Below are 13,877 nucleotides of genomic sequence, written 5' to 3'. Positions count from 1 at the left end.
TCTGCTTACCTCCTTTGCAGTGTTACTCAAACGCATTTAAATATATTTCAGATAAGCTTTTTTTGGTTTTGTTTTCAAGACTTTCCTACTCTTGTAACTCTCATTATTTTGGGCCATCCTTGAAGTGATGTCTAGTAACAAAAATCTGCACTGGCAACTTCCGTATTGGAATTCTGTTCCGCAGTGATAACAAAAGCAGCAAGACTCAGAATATAGTGGAAAGCATTACAGAAGCTCCTTGGGCCATCAGTTTTCTGGCAGCCAGCCTGTGGCTCCTTAAGAGAATAACTAAGCCTTCCGTGTGTGCAACACATGAATGCCAAAGCTTGCAGGGAAAACAAAAGATTCAAAAAACATTTTTGCTTTCCAAGACTGTCATTGACCATCTATGAAAGAAAAGGATACAGAATGAGTTTGAAAGAGCGGTGATGTCCGCTTTGTTGCGGCTTGCAAATTTTGTCCATTTTCAAAGGTTGCAAATTAATGGCTATAAGTCTCACTGGTAGGTGAAGGAAGAATGCCCCCAGAGATTCTCAGAACATCAGATAACACAGAACTGGCTATTCTTGCTTTCATTTAGCTTCTCCTAAATTATACAAACCAACTTCCGCTATAGCGGCTAAGAGTTGTCTGAGATTACCAGTGTGATTAACCTTGATATATTGGCATGAACATTGGTCCCTAAAAGAAAGAAATTATTAAAAAGTCCTCTTAGAGGCTGAAGGATTTGTGGTTTTTCAGGTTTGGAAGCTAGAGGCAAGGCATTCTGGGTTTATTTGCCCAGGACATATGCTTATCTCTGAAGGAATCAAAGAGCCAGGTTGAGGGACTTCAGTTATAATCCAGTTGGAAAAACAATACATCACTAGGCATCATCCTTTGAAAATGTGGCTGCCACCAGACTGGTGGGGGATGCCTGGCTGCAGTTAGCACTGCCTCCAGCCCACTTCGTAAGAATTCACCAGGAGCTATTAAACAGACATTTGTTACCTTCGCTGCTCATAAAGAACACACTGCTAAACCCAAGGACTGTCTTAATCTCACTCACGTTCAGGGAACTGTAGCACTTACCATGTAAGGGTTTATTGCACAAAAGCTGTACTCTGACTATAAAACACAGACATATTGTGCTTGCTGCTAGAAGCATCTCTAAATGAAGAGGGAGCAACACTTTAGAGAGCAAAAAGTACACTTCTTTGCAAAGCCACTTCACCATCACCTGTGGGAAAATTGACGCTGCTTGCAAGGATTTTTATAGAATGCAGGCAGGGTATGTGCCGAGTAGGTGTAAAACAACAGTCAGTATTTTATATTTGGATAACACCCAGCCCATTACCTTTTTACGGGTTACAAAAGCTGTGGTAGTGTAAAGAGAGATTAAGGGTTTTGCAAGGCCTGCCCTAGCATAGACAATGCAGGAAAAGAGCATGAAAAATTCAGAAGATGTAGGCAAGAGCTGAAGCTGCAGCACACAGCCCTGAGGTTGTACCAAAGGCTTCCCAAGTATACGGGAGGCACCTCAAACCTTCACAGGTATGTCTACACTATAGGGCCATAGCTATACACTGCATGCATGAGGCTCAGCTGGCTTTAGAGTAACTTTACATATCTGAGACTGATTCTGGCAGACCGTTGGTACCTGAACAAGCTTTAAACAATGCATATATGCCCTAGTGTACACAATACAGTTCGGCTGCACTGCAGATGGATTACAAGGGTTCACATGGACTGTCATGCTATACATTTAAGGAATACTTTACCCAACTTTGAAATGAGGGCGTGTCTTGCTGAAATATCAGCCATTCAAAAACCAGCAACACCACACAATTTCTAACCACTGAGTGGACAGGATGAAACCCACTAACTGGAATACGGCCAAAGATGTTACAAAAGACATATTGCTCTGTTTGAGGGCCAGAGGCTTCTCAAACTTGTACCTCAGTAAAAAGGAGTCTTTTCCACGGAAGCAATAGGACATCCACAGTAAGAAAGCATTGCATGTGGGGAAAGGATCAGACCACTGTTCTAGGAAAGAGTTGCGTTGCATCTGTTGATTTCTGTGATACTATTTTTTCCATGTGTTTTTCTCCTTCAGCGCAGACACTGTTATTTAAAACCAAACCCTCACTCACCTTAGATTTCTCCTGATGCAGCTCAATTTGAATGTCTGTTAGCTTGGTCCTGAGTTCCTCATTGGCAGCCTGCAGGGCAACAATCAGTGCCTCAGGCTTTTCGCCCTTGCTACGTCCTTTTTTTGACATGGTTTCTTATCAGTGAGAGTCCACGTGTTTATTTCAAATACAGAGTGCCATCTTTTTCTGTTCCTTTCAGTGCCAGTTAGTTCAGCACCTACTGCGTGACATTCCTTAAGGTCCTGGACTCAGCTGCTTTGGAAGCCCTGCGAGAAATAAGACATACTATTATTTGTCAGTGGACACTGCAGCATGACAGCTCACATGGTTACAGAACACGAGACAAGCTCACTTCTCCAAACACTGCAATCTTTGTCTGAAAACCTGCAAGGGAGATCCCAGCACAATCAGGCTTCTGTATGGAAGTCTGGCATGCTAGTGGAGATTCCATATATGCCCTTTTCCTGTTCTCAGAAAGGGGCACTATGCAATGAAGATAGGAGTTTGTTTACCATAAGGATTAGTGCTGTTGAGAGTACAGGACTAGAAAGGACAGGTCATTTAATCCAAGCCTTACAGTCTGAGGTAACCACAAAGCAGGCACTTTAGTCTCAAGGATCTAACCAACAGTATCTTCCTCCTACCCTTCCCAACCCTTGATCCCCCCTAGATCCTGTGCCAAACTCAAAGACTTTCCACAACACACCTACAATCTGCCACAGGAAGAGAGGAAGTGCTGAAGTCCTCACCAGCATTCTGGGTCTCTGTAGAAGCAGAGAACTAACGACATACAAAAGCCTGTATCAGACTAGAAATTGTCCCCTTTGCAAAAAAATTCCACCAATGGTTTCCATCAACTGAATTTTTGGGGGAAAATTCTGTCCTAAGCCAAAGTGATGCAGTATGCTTAAACCCAAGCACATCAGCAAGATATGCAGATCAGGAAGCCAAGGGGTTTTTCTATACCACTAAGAATCCGAGTGTCCCTCTGTCCCATAAACTTAATTTTTATTTTTTATTTTTTTTAGCATTTGTCTTGGTTATTGGCACTGACTGACAGCCTCAGATAAAGACGTATTCTGTCTACCCGCAAAATAAACGTGGATTTGATAAGCTCCCTAGAAATTTCTGTGTCCATGTGTCTCAGCACTGAACAGGGACTGAGATGGTGCCATGTTCATGTTCACACAGTCACTCTGACATTCCTACCGCATCCATGAAACCTGCAGAAATGACACATGTCCTTTGAGACGATAGCAGAATCCTCAGTAAAGAATGTCATTGTAAACCCAAGAAAGCTGATTCACTTCTTGCCATACTGATCCCGCTATCCTGAAAACACTGTCCTATATCACCCAGGGCTTCCTCTGCTGCTCCCAGTTACAATACCCCTGAAATCCTGGCATTGCATTGTATACATATAGCTACAAATGAGAGCAGGATCTGATCCATATTTCCCACACTGCCTCATATTCAATACTGGTAGTAAAGGATCTAATCACGCTAGTTACATGAAGAACTTTTCATGAGGAGGGCTGCAACGGTACAACATCAGGGCTGAGCCTGCTGTAGGTGCAGACGATTGAGAAAGAAAATAGGCTTTGGAAAGCAGTTAATAAAAATGGCTTGTTCTTGTCGTGTATCATGTGACACAGCACATACAGATCTGATTTAGTGCTGGTCTGGGGGAAAAAAAAAAAATCAGGCCAGATGTGACAGAAATGGTCAAGAAAGCAGAAATCTTTGGCTGTCAATGCCAAATGAATACTAATACATGAAGACTTGTTGGGTTTGAGCAAAGGATGACACTTTCACCAGATTAACCATGCAAAGGATGGCTTTTGAGAAAGGAAATAGTACATAAGCAAAGCAGGAAGGACAACAGATTAAAAAAGTCACAGGAGATTATCTCCTGCATAGGGGAAATGCTTCTTTGCTGTGTCGTTTAAGATCCTTAACCACCCTGAAAGCAGAAAGCACTTTCAGCGACTCCCCTGGCCCAGACGCCCCTTCAGCAGAGAGCACGAGAGGCTTTGAGCACACGTGGCAGCTCTCGCTGGCTGAGGCTGCCCTCACAACCAGCACACTCCAACAACCACTGCCGCTGGCACACGGCACCAAGGGCAGCCCTACAGCCACGGACACCGCGTCACGTCATGCAACGGGCCACTGTCAGGTCAGCCTCCCAGAGGCTAGCGGCAGTTCATCAAAGATCAATGTTTTCATTCAGGAATGAGATACCTTGGGTGTTTAGGCTTGAAAGAATAAAGACAGATAATGACAGGTATCATCACCCTGCAGATGGAAGGCTGCAGTGCTACCCAAACAGCCACTGCATAAAAAAGCTCATGTCAAATGGCCACAGAGCATGCACACTTGAGTTAGGAAAAGAACACAGCAAAGGGAAAATCCAGAATGAGGTGCAAAAACCACATCTTCAGCCTTCTACAAAAGGGTAGTTTACTCCCAACAGCTAATCAAACAGGCATTTATATTTTTTCTCTGCAGATGTAAAACACAGGTTTAGCATGTGTATACAAAGCTATTCTAGAGGCAGCGGCGATACGCTGTAGTGCTGAGATAACAGAAACTTCTACTAATGCACCAGGGCCACGTAGCCCAAGTGTGACTTGGATGCTATTTACTGGGGAGTTCTTGTGATTACTTCTGCTACCTCTTTCCAGACATGGAGTCAGCAGTCAGCCACAACTCTAGTGTTGCCAGGCTTTTCCAGTTTTCCCTGAGAGAAATTTAGAAAGATAGTCCAGCAGGGATGGATTAGGGGAAAAATATCCATCAAAAAAAGAAAAAGGAACTGAGGCAAAATTTCTGTCACCTGCAAGATGAGCTCCAGGAAACATTCCTGACAGTGGAAAATGCTTTAACAGAAACAGAAAAGGCACAGTACCACCGAGGAAAAAGAAGCGAGAGGGGCCTAATTGCTCACTTCCATCTTTTAGTGCTATTCTTCTTTGATTACTGAAATAAAGTAACTACCTCCCACGATGCCAGGGGATGATATTAGGCCTAGAATACATTAATAGAATTGATGTTACAGCAGATACAACATGTATGTGAAGCTACACACATACATACATATATGCATATACTCCATTGAGCAGAAAGAGCAGGCTGCCTCATTTTTATCTCCTCTTCCAGAATAACCCCCAGAAGATGTTACCCTGCAGTTAATTGGAAAAAAACACTATTTGCAGAGCTTTACTCTGTCAGCAATGAATGTGGGAGCAGTAGCCTGCATCATTGACCAAAAGATATCTATAAAACTCAGAATGCTGTCAGTCACTTCATCTTCATTTTTGCTTCCTTATCTATATTTCCTTTCTAAAAAGCACTTTGCACTTCTCTGTTAAGTTCCCTCACTTCTTCAGCTTTCACCTCTCCCAAGACCTTTTTGAAGATCAGTGTCCCACGGGGCTCCTCCCAGCATGGGGCCGAGGTGCCCTCACAGCAAGGGTGTAGCCCTGCTCTCCTTTGAGCCCTTGGATGTTCTGTCACTTACAAAGCCTGCACATCAAGATTATGCACGTGGCAGAGGACCACAGAGGACCACGCTGTACCTCTAGGATTGCCTCACTGTCACTGGAGTCTCCTGGCTTATCTAACAGCCATTCCTGCCTTTCTCTGTGCACGCGCTGAAGGGGACCACCTGATAAAGCCCCACACACAGCTGGAAGCCTCAAGGACAGAGAATGAAGGTTCATTACAGGAAGTATGGGTCGCATCCAGAAAAGACAAGGGTATTTAGGAAAGAAAGTGGGTGTATTTGCTATTTTAAAAATGTAGGGACAGTTGAACAACAACAAAATGCCCTGTGACTTCTCCCCACTGGAAGAATATCCTGAAGTTGTGAATGTCAGTCATGTTTTTAAAATCAGAAGCTGGGTGATATACCCACAAGCATGAAGCTGAGAGCATTCCATAAACCTGACTTTACAGTGCACGGCATTCTGAACTAAACATAGACTTACTGCTGCATAAAGTGTAACAAGTATCCTTATTTGTAATTCAAGCACCTTATGGCCAAATATGAGGGTTTAGATAGTCTTTGCCTTTGTTATCATTGCTCTCTGCTCTCCCCCTCCTCAGCTCTTTCTGGATCCCAGCGCCCATCCCGTTCCCTTCTTTTCCAAACCTTTTGGAGTCTTCCAGGCAATCCCTGAGCCCACTGAGCGTGGGACCCCAGGACTGACAACAATCAGAGCACTGCTGAGCTGCTGATCGTGAGCTGAGCACACAAAAGTAGGAAAGGGCAAACAGACAAAGCAGAACAATTTCTACTCCTGTGAAAGGAAAAGTGGGATATAAAGCATGAAATTATTCTCATTCTCCTGTGACAAAACACCAGCAACTCAATGGTTTACATACTGAAGGTGGTTTTTTTGCTTATGAGTTCCCTTCCTTCCTTACTGCAAGCCTACATGGTCCATTGCTTCCGCTGGCATTGTCAGGTTTAATATTACCCTGCAGGCTCTTCAGCAAAGTCCAGCTCTCATAGACATGCTGCTAACAGTAAATAAATAGCAACTTTGGGAGTTCTGTTATTTTGCATGCAGTTTGCCCTTTGATACAACTGATATTTGGTCAAAACACGAAGATTTGCTCTGGAAAGCAAAAGGCACCATTTAATAACTAAAGCCTGCATGATAATCTTTTGACATGCAAAATACTGAGCACCAGGAAGCACCAGAACCATATAAAAGTGAATGACAAGCGTAGGTACGCACTCTGTCTACCTGGCTTGTAATGAATGAATGCGATAGAGCTGGGAATAATGTCACCAGGAGGTCAGTGTTGCATCCAACTTTCCTGGTGAATGAAAAGACAATCTGTATAGCATAAGGATGAAGCAGATGTCAAGGATGGCAGAACGATTGATGAATGTACAACTGCTCTTCAGCAGTCAGTGTAAACAGTGCAACCTGAAGGGCCACAATCTTATTCCTGCTGAAATCACTGCAAACTGCCATCTGCCTTTTCTGAACTGTCTCCGAGAAAGAGGCAAAGAAAATCTTTCAATTTACCCAAATTAAATGGAACTTGGAAATAGGAATAAGCCCAGGAGCAGTACTGTCCTCCTCAATCTTCCAATAGCTTCTTGAATTGAAACCAGATGCAGATAACTCCCTGAGTCCTGATGCAACAGCTGGGAGGCCCCAAACACTCCGAAGCTCCTGCACACCTTGGAAGATACTAGGTGGCAGGTCCTTCAGTTACAGCACATCCACCACCCCGTATCAGTTTACCTAATGGAGGAGAATTTGAGCTGGGTTACCAGAGCTGTGTGAAGCACTTCAGGTATTAATGGCAATTAATTTCAAGAAGTCCCAGCTCGTGGGACCGGCTGCAGTTCTGTTCAGGAATTATCTAGTAACAGGAATGACTGCACAGGAAGTCTAACAGCCACAGGTCACATTATCACTTCCCCACCTTATCTTCCATGGAAAGGAAACCTGCACAGTTTGGAAAAGAACCACAGCATATTCCTACTGTGTCTCTTGATCTGGACATCAGGCTGGAGAACCAGACTTCACTGCAAGCTATGCGGCACATTTGCTCTGCAGTCTGAATGTGGTTTTCAGTGCCCAATACCAGAGCTTTAAGCTTTTTTCCAATTTTTGCTTTAATAAAAGTGTTTGGCAGCTGTCTCAAAATGCTTCTGATAATGCCAAGATGATTTGCACTAGTGTAGCTACAGAATAATTGCCCTGAAGTCATGGGAGAGATGCCAGTTATACTGTAGAAATTAGAGAAAAAAAAATTACCTCCTGCATGGGAATTTTACCCTTAGATCCAACAAGAGATTTACTCAGTTATTTAGGGTACTGCTCCATAACCAAACCAAAAAGTACAATGGTGATTTTCAGCCATTTTCTTACACCACCCAGTATAAGTGATGTGTGGAATAAGTTTTACTGATGCAAAATCTTGGGACAGGTGCACAGTACACAAAAACAATTCTTACATTGCTAAGTTTTCACTTCTGTCTGGTAGGTAGACAAACCTTCTCTCTTTCCCAAATCACAGCAAAATAGGGTTCGGTTAGACCAATGATAATTAAACCAAGGATTGACACTGCTTTTAATGCAAAAAGGAAAACAGATGAGTCACAGGGGCACAAGCTCTTTCTCCTTCTCTTGAAAACTGGTGAAATACTGCTCCCAGGAATTCACCTGTCTTACATCAGCACAGTGGTACCCATATCCACAGCGAGAGAACAAACAAAGCTGCATCAGGGGAGGTTCAGACTTGACATGAGGAAACATTTCTTTACGAAGAGGGTGGTCAAACCCTGGAACAGGCTTCCTAGAGAGGTGGTCGATGCCCCAGGCCTGCCAGTGTTTAAGAGGCATTTGGACAGTGTCCTTAACACCATGCTTTAACTTTTGGTCAGCCCTGAAGTGGTCAGGCAGTTGGACTAGGTGATCGTGGTAGGTCCCTTCCAACTGAAATAGTCTATTCGATTCTACACAAAGGATAACAGACCAGATCAACCTTGCAAATTTAGTCTATTGATTTGAATGAGTATCCCATTGAGACATGGGGAGATATGTAATTGTAAAGATATGTTATTACTCTATTTTATGTAGAGCAGCTCTAAATAGGTAGTGAGGTTGGTAAAAAAAATGTACCCCTGAAACTGCTTTTTCATTGGAACTTCCATTTGAGTAAATTAATATTTTAGGCAAGAATTATACTCTTACTGTGGAATTCTTTTTTCAATGAAAGAGTGTTGCGATATTCAGATGCCCAAAGTTGTATCTTTTCACCTGTCAAGGTGGCCTACCATTCTTTCAGAGGGAAGAGCCCAGTGAGTTTGTCTGTTCTCCATCACACTGCTTTTAATGCATAAAGCTTGAAGTTTATGCCAAAGTATTTCTAAATATCTGCTTTACCAACGCTTGCTCGCAGATCCTCGTAGACTGCAGAGAGGGAATAATCTTTCATAAAAATCCCTAGTATCTTGGGGATATTACTCCCCACAGGGTGCTAATTATATTACTGAAGAGCACTGTCCCTGCAGTCTGCTGTGGAAACCTAGGCAAGTTAGGAGGCTAATGTCACCAGCTACCACGTCCTTACTACACTGAGCACTCTCAATTCCAAAGGAGGGAAGGGAGCCAACGAGATGTGCTGGTTCTCGGCAGTACACGTGACCAAATTCTAGACTGTAAGTCTGAGAAGAAACAGTTTAGTTCCCTAGATAAATAAATTCCCTTGATTTCAGTGGGACACAGTCTTCGGTATATAGACCTCTCTATGAAGTACATAGGGCACAGTACCGATGCCATTAGACATATCAACTCAAGGAAATTAAAAACACCATAGCATTCCCAGATTGTGGGAATAATATGACCCTAATAACTGTTTGAAAACCTGGCAGTCTATTTGGCAATGCAACTATTTAGAGATTGCAAGAAGCATCTGTCAGATGTCTGTAAGCAAAAAGACTGCCAGAATTATTTACGATGAATGACTGCCAAGTACAATAGCAGCTGGAATGTCTCCTATCAGCTTTGCCCTCTACCAGCAAGTGTCAGGTATAAACTGTAGGAATTATTGTTGGAGCCCTCGGAACCATGAAAACCTCTGGTTAAGCAAAACAGGGCTTCGCAAAAAAATTTTTTAAATCCTACGTGCAGATTTCCATCCAAGATGACAGGATTAAGCCCATTCCTAAAGCATAATAAATTCAGTCTGCAGCTCACAAGGAAGGATTCTATTTTGCCCCTCTCCCCAGAAAATCCATCCGGTAAATTCTGAACTAATAGCTGCACACATTTCTTTTGAGATGCATCTTGAATGAAAATCTAAATTAATTCACTGAGAATTTGCCACACTTTTTATGAGAAGTAGTAACATATTCCTATAGGCTGTGGAGTATTTATCAGCAAGAGATCATGGCTACGCTTGAACTTAATTAGAACTGGTAGTGTATGAAAAGGCACATTTGAATCTCAAGATTTGCTTGTTGGTTTTTTGTTTTGTGGGGTTTTTCGTTCGTTTTTTTTTGTTTGGTTGTTTTTTTAAGATCAGTTCAAGCTTAGCTGCATGATATAAGCAGGTAGAAGAAGTTTGTTTATATTCACACTCCCAGAAGTCTGAAGCAAATATTAGTCTCATAGTATGACAAGCATTGAGTGTGCTGATAACAGCGTGCTGCTTCCTGTGGCAGAACAAGCCATAATAAACATAAATGCCTCAAGGAAAGCACTCCGTAATCTTTAAGACTGAATGTAAAAAGACAAGTACAACTGGATGAGCAATCCCACTAGAAGCTTCTTCCTCCCTAGTCTCTTGAATCTCCTGTTTTCCTTCCTTCCTACAAATCTCACCCATTGCTATTACTTCTTTGGGCTTCCATGCTTTCCTTCTTAAATTCTTTTTTTCCTTTATGTGCTGTTTGCTCTAGTTCTTTCTTTCCCATAGCATTCTAGGTTACCTTCCTGTTAATACTTGCATTTGGTAATATGCTAGCAAAAGTATAGAGGAAAACTACACCTAGACGTGCCCTCGGATAACACCATTATCCTTTATGTGGCAAAGCAGTCTGCTCTGAACATTGCTCCCAGTGATAATCTACAGCTAGTCCATTTTTCTCCCTTTCTCCTCTAGTCATTGGTTGCTTTGTTTTCTCCAAGACAATTAACAGTTTATTTACAAAAACAGGCTTTGCACATTATAAAAGTGGAGAAATACCTTTCTCTGTCTTTACAAGAGACACCTAGGGTTAGAAACACCTCGGAAAGAAGAAATGAGCACTTCACCACCACAGTGTCTACCCTATTGAATCACAGCATTCTGGGCCCTCAGGTAGGTAGAGATACCAAAGCATTACAAAGCCCTGTGCCTCTGCTTCAGGGATGTTAGGGATCAGTTTATCACTTTCATCAGTAGCTTTCACGCTTTTATTCTTTGCTAAATTGCCCCTGCACGATTTTGTCCAGAGCAGGAAAATAGTTAAGGATGGGTAGCACCTTGACTATGAAGGATATGGGTCTCCCTATGGAGACACAAAGCCTCCACAGGTTACGCCTAGATCTCAGAAGCAAAAAATACAAAGGACAGTCCAATCCCTCTCCTATCACTCATTTCCCTATTGATTACACCCTAAAACCTAATTTCAGGCTGAAGTTGAAAAAAGCAGGGCAATGCAGCTGGCTTTGAACACTCTTTTTTCTCCCTCTTCCAGCATGTATCCTGCCACTGAGGCCTTGGGAATGATTGCTCCATTTCAAATTTCTTTTTAAGCCAGGCATCCCTTTCCCAGGAAAGCCCAGTCAACCACCCTCTGGGTGAGCCATTCCTTAACACAAGACACAGACGTGCCCCGTCAGCACATGGGTAGTCAATCAGAATTCTTGGCAGATGAAAAGGTGGCTCTGGGATGGCTGCTGAGAGCTGAACCCTGCCAGGTTTGGCCAAGAGAACCCAAATCCACCTCAGTCGGGCAGCCAAGCTCACAGCCACAGTCAGACCCTAGACTTGCCTCCGCTACTTCAAGTCTGAGCAGGACCCGAATACGCCGCAGGCTGCTTCCCCCAAGCTCACGCTGAAAGGCTAACATGATCTTAGGCTAAACCGTCTTCAGCCTCTGAGGTGGTGCGGCCAACCAGGACGGATTAGTAGGGCAGGATTCACCTGGTAACAGAGGTTTCCCACCTGGGCTTGTCCCCTGAAGCTGCCTTTGCAGTCAGAGACATGCTTGCTTGTTCACATCAGGATAAGGTAAGTCATACCCCTCACCTAAAAGGATCCAGGACAAAACAATCCCACTGAAGATACCTGAAAGTTTGGGGTGGGGTGGAGTTTAGCAGCGTGTACGAAAGCCTTCCCACTGTATTTTTCAAAGCTAGAAGCTCATGCAAACTGGACTCAGATGCGTTTCACTGGGTACCCTTATTAGCGTAACCACCAGGCAGGCTCAGCCCCAAACAGGGACACTGAACAAGAGTCTTGCATCCAAGGCAGTCCAGAGGTGAATCTGGGGGAAATGCTCTGTGTTTGTACCGTGGTTTCTCTAGTTATGTGGAAGACACTTTCTGAAAAAGTATCAGTAGAAAGCCCTCTTGCTGCCTTCCCCTGTAAATATGTAAAAATCTCTATTATCATACTGAATGTTAATTTGACAAGTTGGGGTCAGGCTATTTCGAAACAGTCTGTCTTTAGGGAAGGCCTTTGTCATGAGAGTTGAAGGCTCAAAATTGGCTCCTTTCTCTGTGTTGGTTTGCAATGAATGAGACAAGTTGCAGAAAATGCCCTCCCAGTCTCACTGGCATAACAGCACAAGCACGAGGGAAACAACACACTCTGCGGGGGACGTTCAGCCGAGTATGAAGAGGCACAAGCACGTACCAATCCAATAGCCATAGGCGTATATGCTCCAGTTTGCACATGTGACAGGCGAGCCCATATTTATTGGGGGCTTGTCAGGAAAATAGCTGAGGCCATTGTTCTCTTACAGTGTTCCAACAGTTCCCGGCTTGACTCTCCCTGTTTATAGTAAGAATCTTTGCCATTTTATCTTGTTTTACTGTAATAAAGTACATTAGAGGAATCTAGCCAGACCATTTTTGTCTTCTGAACCATGGGTTTGCTTTTTCCATGAATTATGTACAAGATCCACTTGAAATGTGATGCCCAAATTGTGCATGCAAAATGAACTTCATGTAGGGGACAAACACACTACACATGGTGGACGTAACTTGGCTGTGGGTGCAAAGAGGGTCAAGGTCACAACACTTAGAAAATAATATGCATAATGTAATTTTTGCTCCTGCCCCAGTAAACACACTATGTTATACACCTTTTATGTGTGGCTACACATACAGACCTACGTTCAAGTGCATACATCTAATGACATAACTTCAGACTATGCCTTTTCCACGTAGTAGTTACTTGGTAGTTTTTCTTTGTCTATGAATTTCAAAACATTGCCAACAGTGCAAACCTACATCAGCTCAAAGAAGCCTTTAAAACAGTAGTCCCAAGCTCTTTCTAGCCCCAGGGAAATAATCCTGGGCACATTATCCTCTGTGGGACTAGGATGTACTTTACTCTCTCTGTTGACCTCGGGTTTAAACTGTCACGTCCACAGGCAACACAGGAGGGTTTCACTGGCAACTTGTTAGGCTGGTCCAATTCTTCTGAGTCACAAGCCATTAAAAAAAAAAGTTATGTTGCGCTCCCATCAGTCTTGCTTACAGCTGTTTTGAAAAACAAGAGAAACGATCTGCAAAACATGATCTCAGAGAAGCCAAAAATTAGAAGAATATAACCAATCCCATTTTTAATCTATCAATCAGCACAAAGCTAACTTTCCACTCGTACAGAATGAAACAAAAGAAATGAGATTATAATAAATAGATACCTCTGGGGACTTACAGTTTCCTTCTCATCTCAGTTGAAAAAGACCTGCTGCTGTATTTTGGGAATTCCTTGGGATTCCAAGAAAAAAAAAAACTTTTTTCTTAATGGGGAATCAGTTTCAAATAAAAGGTGAAGAGACACCAGGCTCAGCAATCCCCCCGCCCCAACCACTTCTATGCCCTCATGTGCTCCTCCTCCTCAGTGCCCTGAGGGAGCTGGTTTAGGATGGGGTGCAGGGGAGGATGGGGGAGACCCACAGATAGTTAACTGCTGATCACATACACCCAGGCATCCTGCCACGAGAACACCGGCTCTGGCATTCAGCGTTTCCAAAACAAGAAAGCTCACACTCGGGAG

The 13,877-nt window shown here is 43.2% G+C and overlaps 1 protein-coding gene across 6 annotated transcripts in view; it reads right to left on the bottom strand.

Moving 5' to 3' along the window:
* The window catches only part of JAKMIP2 (janus kinase and microtubule interacting protein 2), a 72,304-nt gene that overhangs the window by 38,461 nt on the left and 19,966 nt on the right, over positions 1-13,877 (bottom strand). For all 6 annotated transcript variants that reach the window (XM_072872254.1, XM_072872255.1, XM_072872256.1 and 3 more), the window contains exon 2: positions 2,133-2,398. In XM_072872254.1, coding sequence (XP_072728355.1) covers positions 2,133-2,261 — 129 coding nt within the window. In that variant the 5' untranslated portion in view covers positions 2,262-2,398. The remainder of the gene's footprint in view (positions 1-2,132; positions 2,399-13,877) is intronic.

This window comes from Ciconia boyciana, chromosome 9, assembly GCF_034638445.1.
Source record: "Ciconia boyciana chromosome 9, ASM3463844v1, whole genome shotgun sequence".
Lineage (NCBI taxonomy): Eukaryota > Metazoa > Chordata > Aves > Ciconiiformes > Ciconiidae > Ciconia > Ciconia boyciana.
The sequence above is the reverse complement of the archived record's forward strand: the minus strand, read 5'-3'. Positions and strand labels throughout refer to the sequence as shown.